The sequence below is a fragment of the Oxyura jamaicensis genome, chromosome 2, assembly GCF_011077185.1.
Source record: "Oxyura jamaicensis isolate SHBP4307 breed ruddy duck chromosome 2, BPBGC_Ojam_1.0, whole genome shotgun sequence".
Classification (NCBI taxonomy): Eukaryota; Metazoa; Chordata; class Aves; order Anseriformes; family Anatidae; genus Oxyura; species Oxyura jamaicensis.
This window is the reverse complement of record NC_048894.1, coordinates 9,524,516-9,551,169: the sequence shown is the minus strand read 5'-3', so window position 1 is coordinate 9,551,169 and position 26,654 is coordinate 9,524,516. Positions and strand designations below refer to the sequence as shown.

Sequence of the window (26,654 nt, the reverse complement as noted above, 5' to 3'; positions counted from 1 at the left end):
TGTTCTATGATTCTATGATATCATATTGGCACTGTGTTTTTGCATTAACATACCAGTTGCAGTTTAAGCTACCCAGGAATTCTCCAGTGGTATTTTGGAGGTCTCCTTCTCTTCTTGAGGGCTATGCCAGCAGAAGTTATTGGAAATGCTCTGGTTAAGATGCTGCTGAAGACACCTTAATACATTGATGCAAGAGTCTGTTTATGCTCATCTTCAGGACAAGATTTAAATATATATATATATATGTATACACACTTCACTTTCTGAAACTCTTTCTGGGATAAAGCCTTCATTTGGCAGTGTTTTGTAAGTGAGGTATCTGAATTTGGGTGATATTTTGAAAATTTAATGTGTAGGACACAGGCAAACTGCTCTTGTGACGATCAAATTTTACATATGCACCCACGACGCAGCTGTAGGAAAATTTTTAAATAAGGAGATAAACATTAAAATTATCTGTGAAGTATGGTTGTGGATGACATAGTATTTGTGATTTATGAGGACTGTGTTATTTTTTGATCAAAAACAGATAAAGTGGAAGGCTATTACCCTCAAATATTCCATCATCCCTAGCATGTCTTTATAAAACACACACTTTTGCTATGAATTTCTCTCTTTTATTTAAGTTTCTTGTTTGTTTGTTTCAAGTTGGGTTAATAGCTCTTCATTTTTTTTCTAGTTGATAGCTCTCCCTCTATGGTGTTCTTTCTCTCTCATCCTCCTGTCCTAAAACTGTGTGCTGGTGCTTCATGAGGTTGCCCCACTGGCCAAAAGAAAATAAATCAAAGGTGGGGAGAACTAAGAATTGCCTCTTGTTTCTGTCTGCTTGCTATACAATTTCATTGAAATAAGAATAGAAAGGAGGTGTGACAAAGCTCTCACAAGGATCACCTCCTTCAAGCATGACAAGCATGGCTCTGGGAATTATTCCCTTCTCTTTTCTTACTGGAATAGCTACAAGGGCTTGCACCAAGGTCCTAAAATGTTTCTGTCCTCAATCTGGTTAGTAGTAAATCCACTAATGTCTGTTGAAGATGGTTGGTTTCTAGATTCAGCATGTCTTTAAAAAGATCTTTTAAAAAATCTGACCATGTATCATAACTGTATTACGTTAAAGATTAATTATGTAAAGGTTTTCCTACTTTTGACCTGGCTGTTTGTACTATCTAATGCATTACCATGAACATCCAAAAACCTAATGTGCAGAGCAACTAAGATCCTATAGCTGTCACAGTGCAGTGAATTGAAGTATGCACCTGTACTTATTTGATTAAATACATGCATATGCAACTCATTCCTTTAAATAAAATAAAATAAACAGTGTTTCTTGACTGGATACATTGTAGTTAGACTCTGAGATTGAAGAGAATCTGATCATTACAAAGGTGCTTAAGCATTTTTGCTTTAAAATTAAAAAGATTCTGAACGTGAGAATACAAATAGTTAATTAGTACTGACTAGTTCTTACATTCTTTTCTTATTTAATTTCAGTTGATCTTAGCTAGTAAAAAAAAACAACACTGAAGGAGCAACAAGACATACCATGAGTTGTGTTGCTGTCATGCAAATTCACAGAAAGAAGAAAACATATTGGAGAAATTTGATAAGACCAGGTGGTCTGAGTGAATAATTTTCCTTTCATTAACATATTCCCCTTATTAACTCTGTAATTAATTGTACATAGCTAAGGAAAGCTATGGAAATTGCATTTTGAGATGTATCAAAGCTGACTTTATGCTTCAGACTTCCATGCAATTTACTATTAATGAAGCAAGAGATGGAGGCCCCAAATCTATAATTATTACTTACTATTTGAATGACAAGCAAAGAATTTTATCAGCACAGTTTCAAATGAAAGGGGATTAACAGCTAATGTTGAAATTGTTAATCTTTCTTATTAAAATAATTTTGACGAGAGTGTTTAGCCTGAAAGAGGTTTCTGGAACATCATTTACCATTAAAACAGCTATTTTCTGAAGCTCAGTATGAATTTGTCTAAGTTTGACAGCAGGGTGCAAATATTTTTTAAATGAATGAATATTTTATGGGAGCTAAGGCTGTTCATGTGTGAGCTGATGCCGAGCTGCTTGCTGTGTGCATATTCCTGGTATGTGTAGCAGGGTGGTAGTACAATATCCATCTTACAAAAGTAAAGATGTCGACTGAGATAACAATGGAAAAAAGCCACAGCACAGCATCTGAGAATTGTGCCCCAGGCTGCATCTGCACAGTGCTGATTAGCAGGTGGGAGCTGTGTCAGAATTGGGCCCCAGATCTTGGTGATATTTTAATGTGACAAAAAAACAAAACAAAAAAAAAGCCTATAATTATCTCTGGTAACATAGTTATTTCATGTTTAGATCGGCCTTCTTACTCCTTTACGTTGTGGTATATTTTCAGTTTTCATATATTTTTACCATTGTCATGTACCTTAAGATGAGGCACTTGCAACCTACATATATGTTTGTGTACCAAGACATACAGTAATTATATCCTCATAGAAATATAGATAAATATTTGTGAGCTGAGACATAATGTATATATCTTTCAAACATTAATGAAAACTACTTGACATTTTAAAAATTAAAACTTTTCCATGAAGTCTTCAATTTTCATTTCTTACAGAAGAACACAATTGAAGCTGACAAGGTTGTTGTCATTGCTCAGGATGAGGAAATTGCAAATACATAGTGACGTAAATGGTAAAAAGCAAAGGAGTGATAAGTTACAAAGTGTAATTTACGGTGGTCTAAGCCACATAAGGGCTGAAGGAAATATATGTTAAACACTATTCATGTGCTTGCCTCTCATTAAAGAAGAACACTAATGTAAGAGATGTCACATGCCTTTGACAGTGACAAATCTTACCAGCAGAATAGATAGAGATCACTTAAATGCTTTGATTAAGACACTATATGTGTGAGTAGATGGACGTTTTATAAAGATACCATCAACACAACAACCCCCATGTACCTGCTCTACCAGGAGGCTTCTCTGAGCTGTACCTCTCTGGGAACTTGTGGGAACTTCTCTGGGCTCACTCAGAAAATGAAAGGTTACAGAGTGAACCTAGTGTCTGTAGTCCTATAAATGTTCTTTTGCAACATTCTTGCAGTGATATGGTAGCAGGAAGCACCATAGGCTGTATGTACGCTTCATTCATCAGGCAAAATCAAAGGGTTTTTAGCTTAAACATAGCAGTTGTTAAACAGCACGCAGTAACAATACCTGAATAAACACTTTTATTATAAGAGCATGTTTTGTATGTATTATAATTACATGTTGGGTCAAGGACATAAAGGTTTCTTCTTAATCTGTAAAAATCCTAACACTCCGTGTAGACCACAATAGTACAGCAGTCACCAGGCCAGCTTGGTAGGCTGCAGTTAAGAGGCAAAATTTGTCAAGGATGAAATTATTGACAAAACCTAAATCAAAACCTTCCAGTACACAGGAATGTTTCTGGTGTAGGTATTTATCTACTGCTTTTCTTTAGTAGAAAGGCACCCAGAAGAACTGATTTGTTTAACTACAACTGCCACACAGAAGCAGGAACATAAAATCCCTGGGCAGTTCTGGCTGATGGCCATTGGCTTAGTACATGTGTATCTTAACAACTGAATTTTGGGAAACTTTGTCCTTCAGGTAGGATTTGGGAGCCTGAAATGAGAAATTTTGATTAAAGCCACTGGGAGCCTTTCAACTGAATTCAGTAACCAAAATAATAATAAGCTGACTCTTACATAGCACTTCTGATCAGTAGGTTCAAAGCTCTTTTTAAAGGTCAGTATCATTATCCTGTCTCTTTATTCTAGGAAGCTCAGACACGGATGAAGAACTGTCTGACCACAACTAACCTTAAGGTCAGAAGCAGAGCCAGGACTAGACCACCATTCTCTGGTGTTCCAATGCTCTGCTCTCACAGCTAATCATACTGGCTCTAATAAACAAGCGATCATATCAAAGGGTAATATTTTTGCCCTTTTTTGTCCCTCATTAGTCTTTTTTAAGGACATGAAAGCAGGACATGAAAGAATATGGGAGTTCGGCACCTGGGTTTGTCATATTTGATTCTGCAAGTTTAGTTTTGGCCTCATTATCTAAGAGCAAACTATTCCATATTTGGAGAGCTGGCTGAAAGATATTAAATACACGGTGGAAATCTTATGAAAACCAAACCAATGATGTGCAGTCTATGGTTAGTTATCCCTGTGATGTAAAAGGATGCCATCTACTCATTTTTGGGTCTTTTCTAAATTTATAAGTTTTCTTGAATAATATATTTTCAATCTGCTAGATCATAGCCATTGCACACATGCACACACATACAACAACTTTTTGGTTCTTTAATTTGGTTTTTCCTTCTGTTTAGTAGTAAGTAGTACTTGTACTGTCTACTCAGAATTAGTGCTGTCAGTGTTTTCTCCTTGGTTCAGCAAGCAAAGAGAAATGTTCCAATGAAAAGGCACAGAACACAGGGAAATGTGAGCAGTTACTGGTTATAAGCCAAATTAGCTTCTTTCCATAGCATTATTTGTTTGGTTTATGTTTGTTTTGTTTTTCTGATTTTCTTTCTTACCGGTACAATGCCTTCTTTCTTTTTACATTGTTGTTGGCCTCTACAGCCATCTCTTGGCTTCTTTTTCTGTCTTCTTTCACATTGCATTTCCCTTATTATTTTCTTTTTGCCGCTTAAAACATTCTCATCTGTAGATTAGACCAGTGTTCTTCAAACTTCTTTACAGTTTGATCTCTTACTGGCTCACATGCTGTCAAGTAAACCCGAGTCCAAGGAGTAGGTAAGATGTATTCACTTTACATACTTCTAAAGCTTTTCTACCACTACTTCACAACCTCTTTTGAATGCTGTCATGAGAAAAATATTTGAGAATCACTGAGCTAGGCCAACCTTGACTGAAAACCTCATGGAGCATAGATTAAAGGTAACCTAAAAACGGGATATTTCCTGTACATTTGGGAGCTGAGTAGATACCAGCTACATCATTCTTATGACCAGCATTGCTTAGTCTCCTACTGCATGGTGGTTCAGCCATAGCCATGAGTGTGACATGGAAAGGGGAGAGCTAGGTGTGTCTTCTATCACAGTTGTCCCTGAAAGTACTGAAAGTACTTCTGAAGAAAAAAGAGTTTCTTCAGTGCTTATTGTCCTCACTGGCAGTTGCTCTAGTCTGGTTGCTTCTCTGCAGTTAGAAACTTTCCCCACACCACATAAGGAGAGTCTGGGTCGCTGGCTGGTAAATGGCTGAGACTTCATCTCCGAGGATAGCTATATGGACTGAGAAAGCTGTGGGTGGGAAAGCTTTCTCCTATGAAGAAAGGCTGAAAGTGCTGGGGATGTTCAACCTAGAGTAGAGAAGGCTCCAGGGAGACCTTTTTCTGGCCTTTCGGTGCTTATAGGGGTCTTATAAAAAGGATGGAGAGGTACTCTTTACTCAGGTAGATAATGATAGGAAAATGAGGAATGGTTTTAAATTAAAAGAAGATAGATTTAAATTAGACATTAGGAAGAAATTCTTCACTGTAAGGGTAGTGAGGCGGTGGCATAGGTTGTCCAGAGAAACTGGACACTCCCATCTCTGAGAAACTCCCATCTCTGAAGGTGTTCAAGGCCACAATGGATGGGGCCCTGGGCAGCCTGATCTAGTGGGTGGCATCCCTGCCAATGGCAGGGGGTTGGAACTAGGTGATTTTTAAGGTCCCTTCCAACCCAAGCCATTCTATGATTCTATGACAGCAATTTGCAAACACAGATATTCCTAGGTCTGGGATGTATTTCCGAACTGGTCTTTGAGTGCTAAGATTTGACCATTTGTGGAATTTCAAGTTTCCAGGCTCTGGCTGTTATGTGAGTTTTCTAAGAAAAAAGTTGATTACCCAGTCTGTTCTTTTTGTTTTTCTCACAGGTGACCATATGTTCACTTGCATTTTTATGTATTCTGAAGCTAGGCTGTGGATATAGTATGGGTTGCAAGACTTCTTAGATGTCATATTACAGATTCTCAATTTTTACACAAGCCTGTGTGCGTTTGTATATACAAACTCACACTATCAATTCTTATACCTTTAAGAAAATAAAAGAAAAGTAGAGGGGTTTTCCTTTGTGAGTCATGATTTGGTCCTGGAGGAATATTGTTTCACTTTTATTGTTTCACTATTAAGAAGGGTAGTAAGAGTATTGCTCCTTATCCCCTTGCTCTAGAGAGTATGATATATCCATAGAAATAATGTTTTCCTTCCACCCTCAAGATGGCCACTGTCGAGTAGAGTCGTAATTTGCCCAAATATCTATAAATCACATCATGTGCTGTATCGTTTTGATGTACTTGGTCATGGTTGCATGGGTTTTCCTAGTCTCATTATCTCTGAAGAACTTGACCATGCTTGAAGAAAAGATTATTTTTAAACATGACGTTTTCAGAATTCTATATTTATCTCCTGGTAAATTTTATATATAGTAAATGAAGATGACTGTACTAGTGCTCTGAAAAGAAACACAGACTTTAATTCATTAAAATCTAAATTTGCAAATACAGTATCCAACCGGGAACCCAAATTTAGATGCTTAATTGAGTTAGCAGAGCTTGTAGAGGAAGAAGGCAGGGAATTTGGTTTTCTGTTTTCAGCTAGGTAATTAGTATGTAGTAATATATTTTTAAAATTTTCTTTTCAGACATACAACATCATTAGCAGGCATATAAATAAATCAGATATGTCTTGGGTTGTGGTATGATGTTCAAACCATTAGTAAAAATATATACTGAAAAGACGAGATAATCTGAAAAGTAGGTTTAATGTATAAGAAGAAAATTAAAATTTCCTGTGAGATTGGAATTGGACATCCAATATTTATTGTAGAGTTCAAGGACTTGACTTTTTGGTGGTGGTGGTGGTGGTGGTTTTGTTTGTTTGTTTGTTGCAGGTTTTCTACTACTTTTTATTCAACTGTATAGCTTGTGCTTTTTCTGTTTAATGAAACTACCAAAAGACAAGACACCCCATTTGAAGAATTCCCAAGACACCCCATTTGAAGAATTCAGCTAACACTGTCCTTGGTGTCAGTTTGTACAGTGCAGAATTGTCTTTAATAAAGAGGTTTGGGTGTTTGTTTTGAATTTATTTTTGGTTTTAAGAAATGTTATATCACATGCTGTGAAATAGCAGTATTTGACTATGGTCTAGCCCCCCAGTTTTCAAAATAATATTCTTCTTTTATTTAAAGGCTATTAATTATTTAAGAGTTTTATTGTGAAATCTAGTCTAAGAAGTACAGAAAGACTGGCAACTGATTTTGGCTAATTCATCTTTTACATTTTCATTACTTAGTTTGGCATGTCTTGTACAAATAAAATCTAATGTGCATAAATTACATTCCTGAATTTGTCAACTACTTAAACCTTCTGCTTCTAAACAAAACAAAGCAAAACAAAAAAAAAGAACAAACAAAAAAACCCTGTCCTAATTCCATTAGAATTAGAACATTTGGTATGTTCTAGTTACCAAAATGTTATCAGATATGTATTCATGAAGGCTGCATAACCTTTAGTTCTTTCTATAAACACAATCATGAGAAAAGTAAAAAACAGTGGTCAAGAAGACTGAGCTCTAAATTTCCCTGCAAAGTAGCTGTGTTAGAAGCATATTCTCTGACCCTGGGAAATTCTCTTCGATGTTTCTGCCCTTTCATTTTCACATCTGTGAAACGTCGATGATACTTGTCTCCCCTGCAGAAGTAATGTGAGTACTTTCAGACAGCTGGACAGAAGGAGCTATAGAAATACAGAGACTGTAAGGGAACAAATTATATTCCTTTTATGGTAATCATCTTCTCCTTTTTGTTGAGGTTTATTTAAAGCAAAGTAATTGCAGGGATGAAACTTCATAGGCATAATTTAGATTTCAAGAAAGAGGGTAAGGAGGAAGAGATGGAGGTGGTTGTATTTTAAGACCCAGAAGACACCATTGAGTAGATGATAATCCTTGCGAAGGGTTTTTTTTGTAGAGTGAATTTCTTTCCCTTCTACTGTATTTAGGAAAAGCTTGGTAGAATATTTCATAATTAAGCTTTCTTTTTTAATGTTTAAATTCTTAGCTATGTTTCATTTCAAACATATACATGCTTCCATTATTCCCATCTTGAGCAATGTTTACGTCACATGTATTTTCCAAGATTTCTTCGAGAGCTGAAAGCCTGCAGCAGTCCACACCAGGTTGTATCCATCCATTTCATTGGGATTTCATTGAGCACCTTTGGCAGCTGGGAGCTGTAAGAAAAGGGATTAGCAAGTGTTTGTCTGACACACAGTGATCCCAGCACCTGCTGATTGGATTGAAGTAATCCTTTTACAAGTTACAAAACTCTATTATCAGAGCATTAACAGAGGGGGAGGCAGTGATATATGCTACATCAAGGGTATATTAATTTAGGTAAACAGAACATAGGTTGCCATTTAATGTACTTGTGAATTACAGTTATTCTCACAAAAGTTGCACAGTAGTCATTTGGTGCATAATGTCATATGCTGCTCACGCAAGGATGATATTTCTCTAGAAACCCATGGGCAATTGTTTTGAATTATTTTAGATGGCATGCTTGAAGCATGACTGTGCTCTCCATGTACATGCTTAGTTGTTTACAACAATCCTTACATCTAAAAATAAAAAGTTGAAACTTCGTAATGTCATTTTTTATTGTTGGCTGACATCACCATTGAAGGTTATTTATTTCCTAATAATACACCTTATTTGAAATGTAGTGAAATTATTCTCAGCCAGACTGAGTAGTTGCCTTGACAGACAATTGCCTCCCTCTATGTTTTTAGTTTTTCTTCATCACCACGTTATTATATGTGATATTAGTACTGGTTTATGCCAAGCTACCAGTAAAGCTGCATAGTAGCTTTCAATACTTAATTGAAAAGGCCTCAAAATTACTCTTTTCACTGTTGTATTCAGATACTGAGAAATATGAGAAAAAAATAGATCAAAATTTGTTACTGTAGTAATATGTCTCCAAGCACTGAGGAGGTAAAATATTTTCTCAGCATATTTTATAAAGATAAAAAGCACACCTCCAGTTTTTTGTTTCCTACTTTTTGTGTGTGTGTGTGGTTACCTTAGACAGTTCTCAATTACATCACGAGATCCAGAATAACATGATACAAGTGATAAGAGAAAAAGAGGCCTCCATTATGAAAAGAGTTGACAGATCAGATGATGAAATCCTGGCTCCAGTGAAATCAGGAGTATTGCCATTGGCATAAGTGGATGCAGAATGTTCTCCAGTATTGAATGTATGTGAGAACATATAGCCAGATGTTAATTTACTGAAATTTCTTCCAGATACGAGTTCTGTGAGATAATGAGAATGAGTAGCCACAACAGAATTTTAATTTTATTTCATTCATACATATTGTGTAAAGTTCTCTACAGTGAAGTAAAGTTAGTGCTTTTAAAAACAGTTATGGAGTGAAATATGATATGGATCATATCTTGGGAGCCCTTATATGCTCTGCATTATTGCAGGTTGGTTGGATCAGATCGTCAAGAACATCTATGTTGTTTCAACAGAACTGCAACTATTGGAGAAAACTGGAATTTTCTTAGTGTATTGGTTGATTGAAAAACTATATTGATTGAGGTAGTGCTTCTTGTCTCTATTTAAGGTCTGCTTTGTTAAGCAGGAAATGTAGGAAGGAAATGGGCATTGTATGGTCTGGTTCCATGCTTTCTTTCATGGGCCACCACTGTGAGTATTCTTCATGGAAGCACGCATGGTGAGCTTGCAACCGTCAGTCTCTGCAGCAGCATCACAGCAGCTCAGAAGACCTGACGTGTATACAAGGAAGAGCCCAAAGTAACTTCAGTAGTTCTATGAAACTGTGTTAGGAGATAGAGGAAATGCTTATACAATGTGAAAAAATGTCTGTGTGGTCTGAATATGGTTCTTTGAGGATTCTAATAGTGACACATCTTAGGGAGCTTTATTTGAGCAGTACTGGACAAGTGTGGGTGTATGAGAATAGAAGAATAACGTAATGATAATTTTAAAAAGAGGAATGGGGAGAAGGAAAGAGAAGAGAAATGTTCATTTCTGTTGCTATTGCATGAGAGCAGACTCCAGCCCTTGAATATAATGGAACACATATTAAAAAAGAAATTGCTGATTATCTAGGGAGAGATTTTTCAAGGGCACAAAAGAGAGATAAGTGTGAGGGTCTCATTTAAGATGATGGGGAAGACTGGAGTCTTTCCTTTGTGTGTTTGCTAATCTCCTCCATCCTTTCCATTGAATAACTGCACAAGGAGAAAGAATGTGCATAATTTTATAAAGACTAAACCTTGCCTGGACAAACTTGATTACTTTTTATTTAACTAAAATTACAAAACCAGTAGAAGAAGTGAAAACAACAGATGTAATATACCTAAATTTTAATAAAGCCTTGAAACTGTCTCATGAATAGTTAATTGAAAAATTAATGTCAGGTTTTTTTAGAAGACAATTATATGGATTGAAATGTGGCTAAAGGATGATGCACAAAGAGTAATGATTAAAAGCTATATGGTAGTGCCTGGCAAAGTACAGGAACTGGTGTTAGACACAGTTGTATTTAGCTTTTTAAATAGTGTTCTGGAAGTGGATGGAAGTGGCTGAATGACTTTTATGAATGTTATTGCACTGCAAGGTGCTGCACAGAAGTGATGACAGAGGGATAGTCCAGAAGCTTGAAAAACATACACCTGAAAACATGAAAACAAGGCCTTGATATGGGTAATCAGATCTTAAGTCTCTAACTTCTGTAGTAGGGCAGGGAGAGTGCTATGAGTGTGTGGTGGTTTTACCGTGCTAGGCAGTTGAACACCACAACCGCAGCCAGACCCAGTACAGAGTGGAAAAAGAGAAATTTACTGTGAAGCCATTAGTGGTAAGGTATTAAAAGGAAGGAGAGAATCGTGCTGTGTTGAAAGCAAATTGGATTTACACAGAGAAGTGTAATATACTTTACATACAGTGAATAAATGTAGTGAATGAAATATGAACAGAAGAGGGCAAAGGTTTAAGCAGAATAACAAAACTGCAGAGAACAATATAGCCTACAAATGAGTAAGAAACAAAGCAAAAAAAAAAAAAAAAAAAACAGTCTAGAAAACCTTTACATAAGTCAATGGGAGAGAATAATAAAATTAATTGTTTCAAATATGGTCTTTTAGCGTTTATTGTATTTTTGCAGTTGCTATGTAATAGCTAAGGCCAGTTCTCTCCCATCTACATCCCTTCTGAGGAAGCTGGTGAAGCACCATGGCATTGCCTGGCCCCTATAGTCTTCTCTGACCCCGCCACCTCCATGTGGCAAGGCAGGACCAGCTACTGCTGTTGAGAGATTTCATTTCTCTAGAACCTGCAGCATGCGCTGTGCTGTTCTGGGGATCCAGTGAAAAAATGAGGGGAGGAAGGGCAGAGGGCTTTTGCTGAGGATGCCTGTTTTGGAGGAACTGATCCCTCTGGAAATTATATGCCCTAGAGATGTGTGAAACTGCTCTTCCTCTCATCCTATTTTGGGCAGTTCACTTTTTTTAATATTGTCCAGGGAGTATATACCAGGATGAGCAGAGGCTGAGCATGAAAAGTATCCCAGGCCAACTGGGATTTATGATGTAGACTTATTTTTCTTAGTTGGAGAAATAGTACATTATGTACCTGGCAGCAATGCTGTGCTCACCCATGTGCCTGTTCCCTGCTGAAGCAGTGAGGCACAGAGCAACAATAGCTTAGATGCTGTCACATCCAATTCTTGCTTTGATTTCCTCTCTGTACCTTCAGAAAAAGCAGCAAGTTTCAGAGCAGTGGTTCTCACATTGTTAGGTGAAGGGTGTGAATTTGAGTGGTCACTGTTCAGAAGGATTAGGATAGTGTCCCATCCACTTCTTCAGCTGACATTTGAGATTGAATTAGACCTGTCAAGGTCTGTCAGTTTAAGAGTTCCCTATCTTTTCATTAAAGGAGACATCCTCAGTCAGGAAAAGGGTGTCTAATCAAGTACCATACTGGAATATGTTGTCAAAAACAATTGTTTTTTGAAATAGCTGAACATCAGCTAATAAAATAGGCATTTTTGAAACAAACAACTTGACAGATACAAACCATAGCATCTGTGAAGAAGGTATTTGGAGATAGAATTTAACTGTGATATTTGTTAACCTTAATTTAGCCACAGAGCAAGCATTGGATGCCACTCCTTGAGTAAAGAAAAAAGTAAAGGAAAACACAATTGACACAATATTACAATACCAACTGAGAACTTGGGAAACTTTACCAAATCCAAGCCAGGCCTTTATAGTCTATATGCTCTTTGAGCCTATAAACCCATAGAATTATCTAGGTTGGAAAAGACCTCACGAAGTCCAGCCATCATCCAGACCTACTGAGTCCTATCAGCCATGTTGAGTCTGTCTTAGCATTTGCCACAGGTACTGGTTCTCCTGGCCAGAGATTCATTGTCCCTGGGATGTTTTTTCATCTTCTCTCTGAAAGCTAGTCTGTTGCCTTACAACTGGTATGTCTTACACAACATATATAGCTTTTGCAGCATGCCTCCTCTCCACGTGCATTGCTGGGAGACGGCGTGACTTTACATCCTCCTTAACGCAATGAAATGTTTGGTAGTGAGAGTATCTCATCTGTGCATAGAAGAGAAAATATAAACTAGGCTGTTAGTTGTCCTTGCAGGTGAGGCCTTGTGGAAGGAAAATGAAGACTCAATGAAAATTAAGATATGTCAGGAGATCTAGCCGAGCAGGCAGTTGTGTTTAAACATTAGCATGTGCTTGGGATTACAGGACATGTCTTGATGTGGGCACCTTGGTGAGACCAGACCTCCGCCCTTTGCTTTGAGGAACTTTGTGGAGCATTACAATAATGGTGGTGACAACTTCTATTTATTTTGCCTGCTGCTGTGGGACAGGGAAAATCATGTGCATGTTTGACATGTTGGTAATGAATTTCTTTTGTACCAGGCAAACGCTGCAGAATGTCTCATGAAAACATCCTAATTAAGGAGTGGATCTGAGTAGACACACAATCTCTAAAATATCAGAAGTTCCACTCAATTTAATGTACATCCAGCAGCTCCCACGAGACCATTTCAAAATCACTAAGCTTCTGTTTAGCAAAATGGGGATGAGAGCAGGGGCTCAGAAGGACTGTAAATGAAAGATTACTTAACTCTGAGGGAATTGTCTGACTTCTGGATGTTTTTGAGCAGGCTTCTTTCTCAGTAGCTATTTAAACATGTGCATAAAGCAGATGTTCATACTGAGCTGAGCCTTCCACAGGTCCGTTCAAATAGTCAAATGCTTTTCAAGATCTGTCAGGAAGTGTCCTGTAAATCTGATCCACGCGATGCAGGTGTCGAGACTACATGAAAAGTGTCTGTCTGCTGAAAGTAAAGATTTCAGTGTGTTTTCATTTGTACTTTCATTTTTAAAACACTCAGGATTCCCTTAAAAAGGAAGGTAAAAGTAGAAAGTTTTACTTTTAGAGGAGAGGTGAGTTGTTTAAAAATTCATATCCACTAAAAGCAATCAAAATACCTTACCTATCTCATATTTAGCAATTCTATTTTACTTTATTTTATTTTTAAAATACAGTCCTTGAGCTTTTGAAATGGACAAGTCAGAACCAGCAGGAAGCATCTTGCTATGTGCAGCCCTGCCATAGGAATCAAACATTCCTGGATGTTTTCCTACATCTCTGTGGATCTCACAGTATTTTGGAAAGGTTTGGTGTTGGCAGACCCGTGTATCTCCATAAAATGTCCCTGAAGTCTGTGGGACAATAGTGATGGACATGTCAAAGTGAATCAGATTACAAAACCGTAGCTTAAAATGGGGAAGATCTGGTAGCTGGTCTTTGCCTGACCTGATCTCTTCCTGTGACGTGCAGAACTGCTTTCCTGAAGCAAAGTCCTGGCCCCGTGGCTCTCTAAGATTTCACCATTTTTCCCCCTTTTCCTCATAAAAAAAATATTATATGCACATATCTCTGTGTAGGAGGGATTATCTTTTTCTGATGACATTCAGTGTACAGGTCCAGTGTACCAGGAGAAAAAAGCAGGATCTCTCCCTTCCCCAGCAGCAACAGCCATTTGGCAAGGACAAGTAAGCTGTCAGAGGATGGGTTCCTCCCAGCAGCCTGCAGCTTAGGGCTGGGCTCATATTTTCTGACCCCCTCCCCTAACACGAGATGGGGCCATGAAGCTCCCTCAGCTCCCCATCAGTCAGGTCAAGGCCCTGTCCCCTGCCATGCTTTTTGCTTCATTTGTGCAAGGAAGCAATCACACAGTAGGTGTTTTGATTGTATCTAGGTCACCACTATTTTCTACCTCCTTCAGAAACCCTTCTTCCAACACAATATGTTTCTGCATCCTTAAAGAAGCATTAAGGTAGTCTTTCTGGAAGCATCACTTCTTGAATTGCTTTTTCAGAAACAGGCACGATTTACAAATCTCGTATAAAGATGCACACCTATGACAAACCTTGCACAAGACAAAGCTGTGTCAGAAGCACTTTTGTAACTAAAAAAAAAAAAAATGTTCCAGCAGCCTGCTTCACCTGTTTGGTGGGAAGTGCAGTGAGTGACAGCTTTAGCAAAGCTCACATTTGGCAGATGAGTTTGGAGCTTTTTGCACCTTCTGTTAAACATGCCAAGAGGGCAGGATAGCCTTCTTTCTTTAAAGCATGTCAGGGAAGGAGTTCGACATAACAGAGGTGCTCTATGGTTTTCTAAGCAGTTAAACAGCTTTTTATACTTTTTGGTGATTTTTTTTACAAGGACGTTTTCTGGACAGCATCTGTATATGCTCCAGCAGGAACCCCTTGGACTAACATGGGGCCCTGAGGTACCCACAGCTCTGTTCCTGACTCCTCACTAGACCCTCAGCTTGCCCCCTAAACAGCCTGTCCTTTTTTGAGTCTGTTTAAGGATGTTAACTCCAACCTACCTTATAAAAGTAATTTGGAGTTTAATTTACAAATATGAATTGGGTGTAATCTGAAGTTTTTCTGTTGCTCTGAAAGGTAATTTGGCTGCACAAATAGACTTGCAAGTACCAGGTGATAGTTTTCTTTATCTGATTGTTAAGGGGCGAAAAGATTTGTGTTCTTCCCCACCATTCCTCCTTCCTTCTCTCTTCCTCACCTATTTGGAACAATTTTCAGGACCATGAGATGAAGGAGCAGGTTTTTATCTCACTATTGGCAAACCACTGGACCTGAACTCCTGATCTGGTTCTGTAATGAACCTCCAGCCTTGTGAGATCTGCAAGACCTACACCAATGTACTCTGATGGGCCATCATTCCTGGGATAGCTAGTTACATTTTCTTTGGAGATGTTTCTCCTAACACTGTTGCCTTTGCTGAATGCCAGGCACAAGTCTTTGGCAACATATATTAATATTAATTAACACCACCTTCGCAGTTAAAGACCTGCTCCATGCCTGTCTCTGTACAGTATGAGCTCCTCATGACCCAGGACTTGAACTACGGCACTTTAGCCTGGCAACTTTTTAATTCTTCTCTGCAGATGTATTGCTGATGATTCAGGTTTCATGTAACTTGCATATGAGTGCTTGAACTTTATATTTAAAAGGCTTCAGTTTGTCTTGAGCTGTTGTTGTATTAAGTCATTTTTATCCATGGACTCTTGTTTCTTTTCCATTGCCTGATGAAATGGAGTTGTGCTCACATTTTCTGTGTACTGAAGAAGAAATAGCTTGCTCCCAAAGCTCCATGACTGGGGGTTTCAAGCATTTCTTCTCAGTTAGCGCTGGTGCATTTTAGCATTCATATTTTGAATAGTACAAATGAGCTTAACATATACTCTCTTCAGTAAATGAATTAATAATAAGACTGAGTGTGCTGTGTCACCAAAGCTCAGGACTCCTGTGCTCTGATTTTTGACCCCTGACCATTCTTCCCTCCCTTTAGGATAAAGTCCAAGTTTCTGAACTTTCAACAGTTTTGAAATCTGGAAACAAACTCTGAGCAAGTACTTGGAGAAGCTCTGAATTATACCTTAAGTCTTCCCATTCTGCTTTCTATCCTGAGATACATCCTTTTAGCTTAGCTTTATACATCCTTTTAGCTTAGCTTTGAGACCAGATAAGCCAATGCTTAATAGAGTATTCTTTTAATTCCAGTCCTACATGGAAGATCATCTGAAAAATAAGAATCGTCTGGAGAAAGAGTGGGAAGCTCTTTGTGCTTATCAGGCTGAACCCAACGCCACCACCACTGCACAGCAGGAGGAAAATGTCCAGAAGAATCGCTCACGGGCTGTGGTACCATGTATGTATGCTTTAGTTTGCATGGTTACATTTTAAGTTCTTGATGCATTTCTCAATATCCTTTGCAAAGTGGTTTGAGAGCTACAGATGACAGGCAAACAGAATACAGAGTAGTGTATATGTGTACTAGAAAATTATAGTTATAAATATTGGCTGGGTGCATGTCCTGTTGTCATTTCAGATACTGTTTCTCTCCTTATAAGTTGCATATATGTTACAAAAATGCACAAGTATGTCACCCAGCACTGCTGCGGCAGCTGTGCTGTCTCATGAAATTCAATAGCCAGAGTGCTTTTCAATGCTGGAATATACTTTCTGTGCAAGAGTGGCATCTGTAGCCATTCAACAGAAAGAAGTTTGGCTTGTGTTTAGACAAGTTGGTATCATGTCCATCCAACAGTAATACCAGCAGTCTATAATCAGAGCTAGATGATCTGTTTATCAGATACTCAGCTGTACTGAATGAGCCCCTTTAGGTTTCAGTGGATAAGCTTGCAAACTGGCTTCTCTGTCTTCTAGGCTTACGATGAAAAGAAAAAAAAAAAAAATGAAAAAAAAAAAAAGCAGACTGTTTATATTCCTAGAATTTGCTTTTTCCTGCAAGCAGCCACTTTTTTGAGCTTGAAATAAAAGCAACATATTTTTCTTATGCAAATACATTTCTCATAGATTGCATTGGTAATCCATGGCCACACATTTTATTAAGCAACCAATGAAACAAAACTGAAACTGAGAATATATGCAGAGACCACAGCAACAAAACTGCTCTCAATCAGTGTGCCCACAATCCAGCTGGGTAGCTTGGCAAACACATATAGCTATTTTAATTTTTAAAGTGCCCTGAAAACATTAATTTTCCCTATGAGAGCTGAGAGTAAGTACTATTCCTCCATTAGAAATGGGGAAATGACAGGTAACACATTAAGTAAATGTCAGAGCCAGATTTGGAGTGAAGATTGTTTGGAGCTACATAATTTCACTGAGCCCATCAGTGCCTGCATATTTGTTTCAGCAGGATTTGGCCCTCCTCTTAGTGTAGAGGTTCCTTCCGCTGTACTGTGCTGCTTGGGAAAGGAGTGCAGTAGTTGGGCAATATAAATTCTCCTGAGCAATATGGTGCTGGGCAAAAGTCTGCAAGCAACACCTGACTGAATTCATTTGTATGGGGATCAGATCTATTGGAAAGTTCTAAAAATGTAAGCAAGGAAGTTAAAAGAGTACAAGACTTCTGTGCTCTTTTGTGTCACAAAAAAAAAAAAAAAAAAAAAAAAAAAGCATTTAATGGACATAATACAAAGTGAAAATTGCTCCATAACATGTATTGATCCAAATTGATCTTCTTGCTTAAGTTGTTATTGTCAATGTGAACTTACAGTGTGGACCATCTTCAGCTGTTCCAAGACCCTGTTCCAGAGTTAAGCCAGATTGTTTCTGTTTGCTGCCTTGGAGACAGCATGGGAGTCACAGGTGTTGCCAGAAATTGATGCTGGTTATTCAGCTGATGCAGTAAATATGTCTGCATGATATAAAGGGCAGTGAGATAGGAACCTTCAGACTAGAACAGTCTAGTCATGAGTCCAGAAGCATTATAGCTGTAGCAGGACTAAAGAGCCGAAAATTTAAATTTGGATGTCATGCCACACTGGAGAGCTGAGCTATTATCAGAGCAGAGCTGATAGCCTCTTTTCATCGCATTGTACCACGTGGATGAATCAGCCTACAGTGATCAGCCATCAGTTTACAAATCCCTGCCCCTTGCTTCTTGCATGGTGCATTGTATCCCTGTTCTTTTCAGCACTGAGTCCAGACTGAATCAATACTACCCATATTTGGACACCAACAGGGTGTCTGCAGTTTATTTAAAACTTTAATTAGAAGTGTTTTAGTGCACTTAAAGTCCCTTAGTACTTCTACAAGAGGAAAACACTATTTCTTGGCTTTGTTACAATATAGAAACTTCTGTTCTGGCTATTAGTATATTGGAACTCTCCTTTTTGACTGAGTTGCACAAAATTACCTGCCCTTACTTTCCAAAGTTTATGTGCACTGGTAAACAGCTGTCATGTTACACCCCTGCAACTACTTTGATGATGGGTGAAAAGCATGGCACACAGCTTAAATAATATTAAATTTTATAAGATTGTGGTTATTGTACACTCTAGGATTAGACCGAGTTGAGAAAGAGCCTAGTTTGCCCAGGTTTTGACTGACATGAAAACTATAGCAAAAAGTCACAGATTTGCTTCAGAATCAATAAAGCAAAGTTGATATTCTTTTGATATGCTACTAAGCTGTTATGCTACATTCAAAGTATTCTCAGAGTAATGCCTTGTTAGCATTTCCTTACCCTTTTCATATTCATAATCACCTTGACAAGGTAAAACAAGATTGCGAATTCATGCGAAAGATTTCATCTTAGGATGGCTTCAAAGAAGCTTTAATATCACGTTGTGTTTACTTCACCTTTCCCTTTCTCAGCCGCTCTTAAAATATTAGGATATTATTTTTACTGCTTACATAAGTGATGTCATTTCTAGATAAACAAGATCTTTAAGATCACAATTCTATCATATCTTATTCTTTTACCTGTCTTCTCTCTTCACAAACAGATCCTAAAATACTTGGTGGCAGAAGCATCTTGACAATGCACTTAATTAATTACTAGTTCAAAATATTCTAATAAGTGAAGTAATTCAGAACTTCTAAATAAATAAAATTGCAACCTTTTATCCAACCAACAGAAAGGTTGCCATAATTTAGGGTGATGCAGTGCCTCCTTTTCTGTGTGAACACATGAGCAGCTCCATTTGTTGATGTCAAAAAAATGGTTTTCGCACTTAATTTTCTCTTCTTGCATCTCTGCAAAACACATCAATAGGATCAATACTTCATGTTGTTATATATGAGTGTACGTGTGTATACCATGGATATATACATGTATTTTAAACATTTGGGAAATATTTTTTGCAGTGAACATCTTGTCTATCATCACTCTGTCCGCAGGTCGTGGCATATATTAGAGCAAGCTGCTTACAGCACATCATAATTCTTCACAGTCTTCAGACTGTTCCACTTTTGCTTCTCAATAGTTCTTCACTGTCTTACTTCAGTGTAGTTCTGTAGAGTGCTTTTATATATGCGTGTGTGTGGAGGGGGAAATACCAGTCTAAATCTGTATGGAGGAAAACAATGGTCCAGGCAAAAGGTGCCATCTTGGTTGTTGAAAGTGACACCCTGCTATGCGATGCCAGGTTTTAGACAACCTAAAGTCTCCCATATGCACTGAAGCATCAAATTAATGATTCACTGTGAGCATGATTCTGTGAAATCATAGATTAGGATGCATAAATTTAAGTGGCTCCATGTAGTTGGCTCCATGTGAGCCAAATGTCAAACTCCAATTACCACAGTTGAAGTACTCAGTCAGTGCTGTGGTACTGAAGGAGCTATGCAAAGCCCAAAAGTAGGTTTCTGGTTTATGGTGAAACAAATAGCTCTAGGATGACCTTCAGATAGCCTGTGTGAGTTTCAGATGCTGGTCCAATAGGAAAGAAGCCTTTAGGTTTTGTGTCATAGCTGTTAACCTTGTGCAATCATCTACTCTACAGTTTCTCATATGTTATGGAGTTGATGTTTAGCCAACTAAATCAAGTCCCATTAACTGTGACCTAGTCCACATAACAATACCTCTATGTAAACAACTAAATTTAGGTGTCTCAGTTTATAAGCTGAGTGTTTGTATATTGCAAACTTGTGTTTGCTTTATATTTTATCGTTTTTCTTCCATTCTCTACACTTTATTCTTCATACATATATAAAATGCAACATCGTGTCGTATTTCTCCTCAGCTATATGTTAGTAGTAGCCTTCTTGTTTAGGAAGCCTCTCTCTGCCACACATATCTATCTATACATTTTATTTTTCTCTCAGCTGTGGTTTGGCTCGAGCGACAACAAATGCAAAGTAGTGCAGCATTTGTCTGTAGCTATTGTAGATATTTGAAATGATGGCTAGTTGTAGCTTGCCCAGATTGCAGTAGCTAGTAACAACATTTGTCTTTTCTCTTACTTCCTTATTATCTTCCCTCTCCCTTCCTATTTCTTCATTCATCTTTCTTGCTTGCTTTTTAGATTGATCTTATATTTCTTACTTTTCTCTCATCCCCTTCCTTTCTCTTTGTATTTCCTCATTTTCCAGCTCCTTTTTCCCTGCATGTAACATAATCAATGTGTAGATTACAAAAAACAAAAACAAACAAACAAAAAAATTAAAAAAAAAAACTTGTACATTCGGCATTTCCCCATAGTTGTTTATTGCTAATGTTAACATTGCTAATTGTTAATGTACTTCTTGGCAAATTGGTGTCTGTGGTATTTTTTTTTCCTTTTCTATCTGTTTCTGGAGAGCTATTATTCTAGTTCCTAGAAGCTTTGAGGTGATAACAGGCATAGACAAGCACAATCTGTTCATTGTCAATATGAACACTTAATGCTGCAACTGAACCACACGGGTGAAAAGTCTTGCTATATGCAGAAAACACATGTCCAACCTTTTTTGCACCTGTTTTTTTTTTTTCCTTTTTTTTCCTTAAAGCAAGTACAAAGTCTCACTACTATGAAAGCATTAACTTGTGTCACCCTGTGATAAACCCTACAAGAGAGCAGGATAATGATAAGGTACACTAAAGGGAGGGTCTGGATAAAATATTATGTTTAAGAAAAGAAATATTTCCAAAATTACAGATCTGACACTTGATTGGAGAGCCACACTGACATCTGTTTGCTAAATATTGATGAGTCATTGTCCCTGACGTCTCCCACATCCATTACTTGAAAACACCTCACACATTTTCTTTGGTGATTAGTTCAAACACTTTTGCTGTATAATGGATGTGCCTGTTCTTAAGAGCTTACTTAGCCTAAGATATGTGAGAGGTGAGATTTTGTGCTATCTCCTATAGCCATTGAAGATAATAGAATCCAATAGAATCTGTCTATTTCCAATAGCCATTTTTGGTCATACATTTTGCAACTTGTTTCAGATCTGTAGATCTTCCTCAAGCACTCTGTGAAAATGCTTACTGTAAAGCATCCTGTAAAAAATCTTGGGTAGTCCCAAGATCTCAGATGTTCATCTTTCTGTTTCATATTTTTTGGGCAGTGGTGCCAAAGTAAAGGTGAACGATATCCATGACCATGCTCCCTTTCTCTTCTTTTTGATCTTCGTATTCTGTTTAAACCTCATCAAAGGAAATAATTTTATGTGAATAGTAAAGAATGGTTTTTCATTTATTTGTCATGCTTTATTTGTCACACTTCTAATCTTATTCCAGGAGAAGGTTGCTCACATTGGTTGCTTAAATTTTGGTGACAAGATTGAGTGACTGTAAACAACACTTTATAAAAGTCATTCAAGCACACCTTTATCTTGTTCACATACTGAACTGCCATGAGATTACTGGTGAATAAATATAAGCAGTGCCCAAAATGTCTGTCTTTACTTTCCTGTGTACTACTAATGATGTTTGATACCCCATTTATTGTTACTTATTATTAACATAAGAACAAGTACTTAGTAATTTTAAAAGCCAACTTGTAATTCTACTATTAAGAATGGTATCATGGGACACTAGACAAGATGCAAAGGGTCAAGGTGTGTTTATGTACTCTTAGCTTGGCTTTTTGAGTAACTGGTGGAAAGATGCTCTCAAAACATCAGTTTCCGTGTTCAACTTGGAAACCCCCAAAGTAGAAGGTTACTGGGAGGGCAACTGCACAACTTCTCTCCACACTGTACTGTGCAGGAAAGGTTTGCTGAGATGTATGAACCATGCTGATTACGTATCATATACAAGTTGTCTGGGATTCATATTTAAAGATTTAGACATTTCTTGCATAAATTATCTGCATGTGGTCTGGTCTTCTCTCTGTAGTCAACAGAAAGAAAAAGGCACTTCTGGAGTGTAATTTGTCTGGCCTGAGACAGCGAAATCAAGATGAGATGATTCAATGCCTATAAATATTTTTTTCTCTTAAAAAAATGAATCTAGATGACTGGAACAGATGCAGACATCTGCATTGTCACTGTATACATACAGACAAATAAACCCCATCCATTATATATATCCTGAAATTTTAAAAAAGGGCTAGAGCTGGAAGGTTAAAGAATTTAAAGGGCAAAGATATCTGCTCTAAACATAATTGAACTAGCACCAGTAAAAATACCAGTTAAAAAGCAGTAAAAGAATCATGATGATGGACAAACTACATGAGTAAATCTTCTACATCCAGAGTTGCTGTTTTCTTTATTAGTCATGCCTGAACTGGCTACATTACTAACAGTGCAGGAACATCTGTGTGTGCTCCCATCGTACTTTTACTTGTAGCTGTTATCTGATTTTGTCTCTCCTGTGAGCACCGCCAAGTCATATTGTCTCCTCACATCATGCGTAGCACCACACAGCAATGGTGTTTGATCAGGTCACATTAACTTTCTGTCCAGCTCTAAATTGTACTTTGATGTTCTGGCTCTTCATTTTATAGAGAAACCAGATGGACCAAATCCATCAGCTTACTTCTTCCATGACCCTGCAAATACAGGAGTGTTTTTTTGTAATACTGTTGTTTTTTTTCCTAGTAATTTTCCTAGTTTAAATCTTAAACTCCCTGAGCAGTACCATATTATGGTGCATGTCATGAAGATATGCTTTCTCTTACTCAGCCTCTGAAATATCTTAGAGCTTTATTCCTGAGTCAGGCTGTGACTCTGGTTCCATCAAGACTATGCTAGGTTAGGAATCAGAAGGAAATATCCTGTCTGGGATTCACACTGTTTAGCTGTCTTGAAATAACACATTATTCTGACTTTGCATTGTTTAACTTACAATGAGTAGAATATTTGTATAGAAACTTTCATCTCTTTATTTTTGCCTTTGCAGATGATCATTCCAGGATAAGTCTGAAAGCTGAAAATAGCCACGACAATTCAGACTACATTAATGCTAGCCCAATTGTAAGTACAGCAACCTAAGAGGAATAATCCAAATAATCATTCCCTGTCTTTCCCTGTTGTTAAAATATGCTAACTTGAGGTACCTCACTGCCACACAACACTGATGTCTCAGGCTGTCCTTTCAAATTGAAGAGAAAGAAATATCCTACAAGTGCGTTCAGTGCTCCTAAGGATTATGTACTAAGAAAATAGTCACTAGATGGTCATTGTTCTACCTCGTAATAATGTCAGTTTTTCTGTGCTTGATGTTAGTAATTTACTGATCATAAAATTCCGCAATATACCCTTAGCGTGGCTTTCCTTTTCTGAGGAGGTAAAGCTTGCTTGTTTTTCACTCATTTTTTAACTAGTCCTACTGGTGTCAGAGGAGGAATGGTTTCTGTAGGTGCAGACAACTGAGCTCCATGAGCTTCTGAACTTCTGGATATTTCCTCTTAGCTTTCCTCATCTGTTGCCTTCCCGATGTGTAGCTCTATGTTTCTGTAGCTCTCCTGGTTCTTCTCTGAGCTTGCTATTTTGAAAGCAAGAACAAGTTCCCCCCCCACTCACATGTCCATTCAAACTGCAAAATAGGTCTACCCAGTTTTTACCTCTGAATACTCCAGCTTGGCCTGGCTGCCCTTTCTCACCCTACGCAAACTGAATGTGGATCCTTTCTTGTCAGTGAAAAGTGACAAGGAGAAGAGGCCTCCATTATTAGAAACAAAACAGATATGATGGAGCCAGTAGCATCACCCCATCCTAGCTTCTCGATGGAATGGAGAAATGGAATGGAGAAATGGAAGATACCATTTGAGGGGGAAAAAGTACAGTAGTCACTTTGCACATGGTTCTTATTCACGTTACTTAAGTATCTAAGTTATTATAGGGAAACTGTATGAGAAAGAATTTAGGATGGAGAATTAGCTCTCACGGTAGTGGGCTGTGCATGCCATTACTGTCTCATTTTCCTGGGGAGCATCACTCCCCTAGTTAAATCAATTCATGTGGGCAAGGCAGCTGACAATTTGCAACAGCATGAAATTATAGGCTGCTTCCTTCTTTCTAGTGTTGTTGACAATGCTTCTTCCAAAACAGGAAAAAAAGAAAAAAGAAAAAAGAAAAAGAAAAACAAAAAAAAAAAACATAAACCGTTCTCTGAGCTTCATAGTCTTTACTTTCAGTAGAGTTCAAAAGCCTCATTTCCTTGAATATCTAAAAATGTTTTATTCAGAGAGTTTAAAAACACATAGAACCCAACAGGCATCTTCGAGATGCTTTTGTCTTTGTCTTAAGGTAGAGGGTAGACCAGAGTACCCACATGTTTCAGGGATTGCCAGCTGCCATTTTAGAAAACAAGGATAGATGCACACAAATTAATGCCGTTTTTGGACGGCAGAGTATGTCTCTGCCTAGACCAAGCTCTATTCTAGGATTAGGAGATCATCAAAGTAACTTGGAGCTCCAAGGAATATTGGGTGAGTTCAAGCCTTAATTTGATAGTAAAAGCTGAGAGGTTTCATAGCAAGTGCAGGAGTGCAAGGTGTTAACAGTAAGTAAGATACCATATTCTTTTAAGAGCTCGGTTGTAATTCACATGACTACAGGAAGTGGATTTACAGCATTTGTAGACATCGGGCTAAGCCCGGTTCAGCACTGGCAGCAGCACAGATGGCAGGCGTTTCTACCAACACACCAGGATGGGCTTCTGCAGCTTGCCCAGAAGTTATTGTGGAAACATCCTGGTTTAAGTACACAGATTAGCACAGGTGAGGGGTGAAAACTTGCATGTGTGTATATACCTGTTGCAATTATATTTCTAGATTATAGTGTAGCTATTCCCTTAATTACACTGATGAGAAATGTTTGAGATCAGGTAGTGTTGGGGGTGGAGAAGCAGGACCAAGATATTCCACTGACATAACTGGGCAGTAGCTGGCTTTGTCTGGATGCCCCATGATAGTGCAGAGAGAGGGTCTCAGCTTCCATGGCTTTAACTCCTGTTTTAACAGGGGGCTGTTGTCTTGTCTCTCCATCCAGCACTCAAGGGTATTTTCTTCTGCAAGACTAAAAGATATTCCTTTTTTATAGCTTTCTCAGACTCAGAGTTTTGTCCAATAAAATAAGTCACAGTGATGAAGCAAAGTTCTTCTGGTTGTCTCCCTACCTCTTATGGCAGTATGTGTAAGCTCAGAGATAAGTGGGCACAAAAATGTTTCACTGGGTTAAGATGAACACTCAGGATCTTGCATAGCCACAGAAAACTGCCAAGAGAAACTTATGATCTCCTCTACCTCTTGGTAGGATAGGGATCCTGCTGTGTGGGAAGGAGTGCCACAGCCCACATTTATGTAGACGACCTATTATTCTAAGGAAAGAGATGCTCCAGATGGTTTTGTGCTAACTCAATAGTCATTTCACTATTTTGAAAGCAATAGATAAAATGTGTGTTTCCTGAAGGTGATGCAGTGGGAGGTTGGTAGGAGGAAATCACTACTTTGCATGCCCATAGTTTGGAAAGACTCCATGTAAACTCTTTCATTTCAAGACAAATGAGATATCTTAAAGTTAGTGTTAATGTAATTGTATTTGTTAATCTGGAATTGTTTGTGTACAGTGAGGTAGAATATAGGAGTGATAGAGACTTTAAGAGCTGCTCACAACCTCAGATACCTACTGAAATATTATATTGGGCATTTGATTTCTGCAGCCTGAACTGGACATACTGTTACTACTGCTGTTTGTTTGAGACATTTTCTGTTAGCAGACACACATTTGATCCACTTCTTTGTGAGTGAGTCTGCCTTTATTCGCTCTTGCAAAAATCCTGCCATTTCTTTCTTTAAGAATGCTGCCTTTCAACTTATATAACCTCAGTAATTATCGTGTCAATACGGCGATGTTGCTGCTGTTTTTGGGTTGGGAGCGAGCGTTGTAGTGGGCTGCAAGATGGGCACTAAAAGCAGAGGATCACTACAGCCTGAACTGACAAGAAGAGGATTTCTCCTCCCTGCGCGTGTGAGCTGTCTGGCAAGGGAAGAGTGTAAAATAAAGTAATTATATTTGAGCTTCGGGTAGGGAGGCTTCCAGTCGCGTACAAGTCGCAGGGTATCTGCAGCTTCTGGGTCAGTGGTCCAGCCTCCAGCTGGGGCTCACTCAACCTTAACTTAAGTCTAAATGAGTGCAGCAGAACACAGTAAAAAAATCCCCTTGCTAGACAATGGGCTGGCCACCTGCCCACATGTTCCTGCCTTTTAAAAAATGCTACCCCCTCAAGACCTCCTTTCCCTCCAATATGTTGT

The 26,654-nt window shown here is 38.2% G+C and overlaps 1 protein-coding gene across 1 annotated transcript in view; it reads left to right on the top strand.

The window, feature by feature from the left end:
* PTPRN2 (protein tyrosine phosphatase receptor type N2) overlaps positions 1 to 26,654 on the top strand; it is a 641,705-nt gene that overhangs the window by 563,900 nt on the left and 51,151 nt on the right. Inside the window, exons 15-16 of the mRNA XM_035319523.1 lie at positions 16,216 to 16,363; positions 23,300 to 23,373. Of these exons, the coding sequence (XP_035175414.1) occupies positions 16,216 to 16,363; positions 23,300 to 23,373 (222 nt within the window). The remainder of the gene's footprint in view (positions 1 to 16,215; positions 16,364 to 23,299; positions 23,374 to 26,654) is intronic.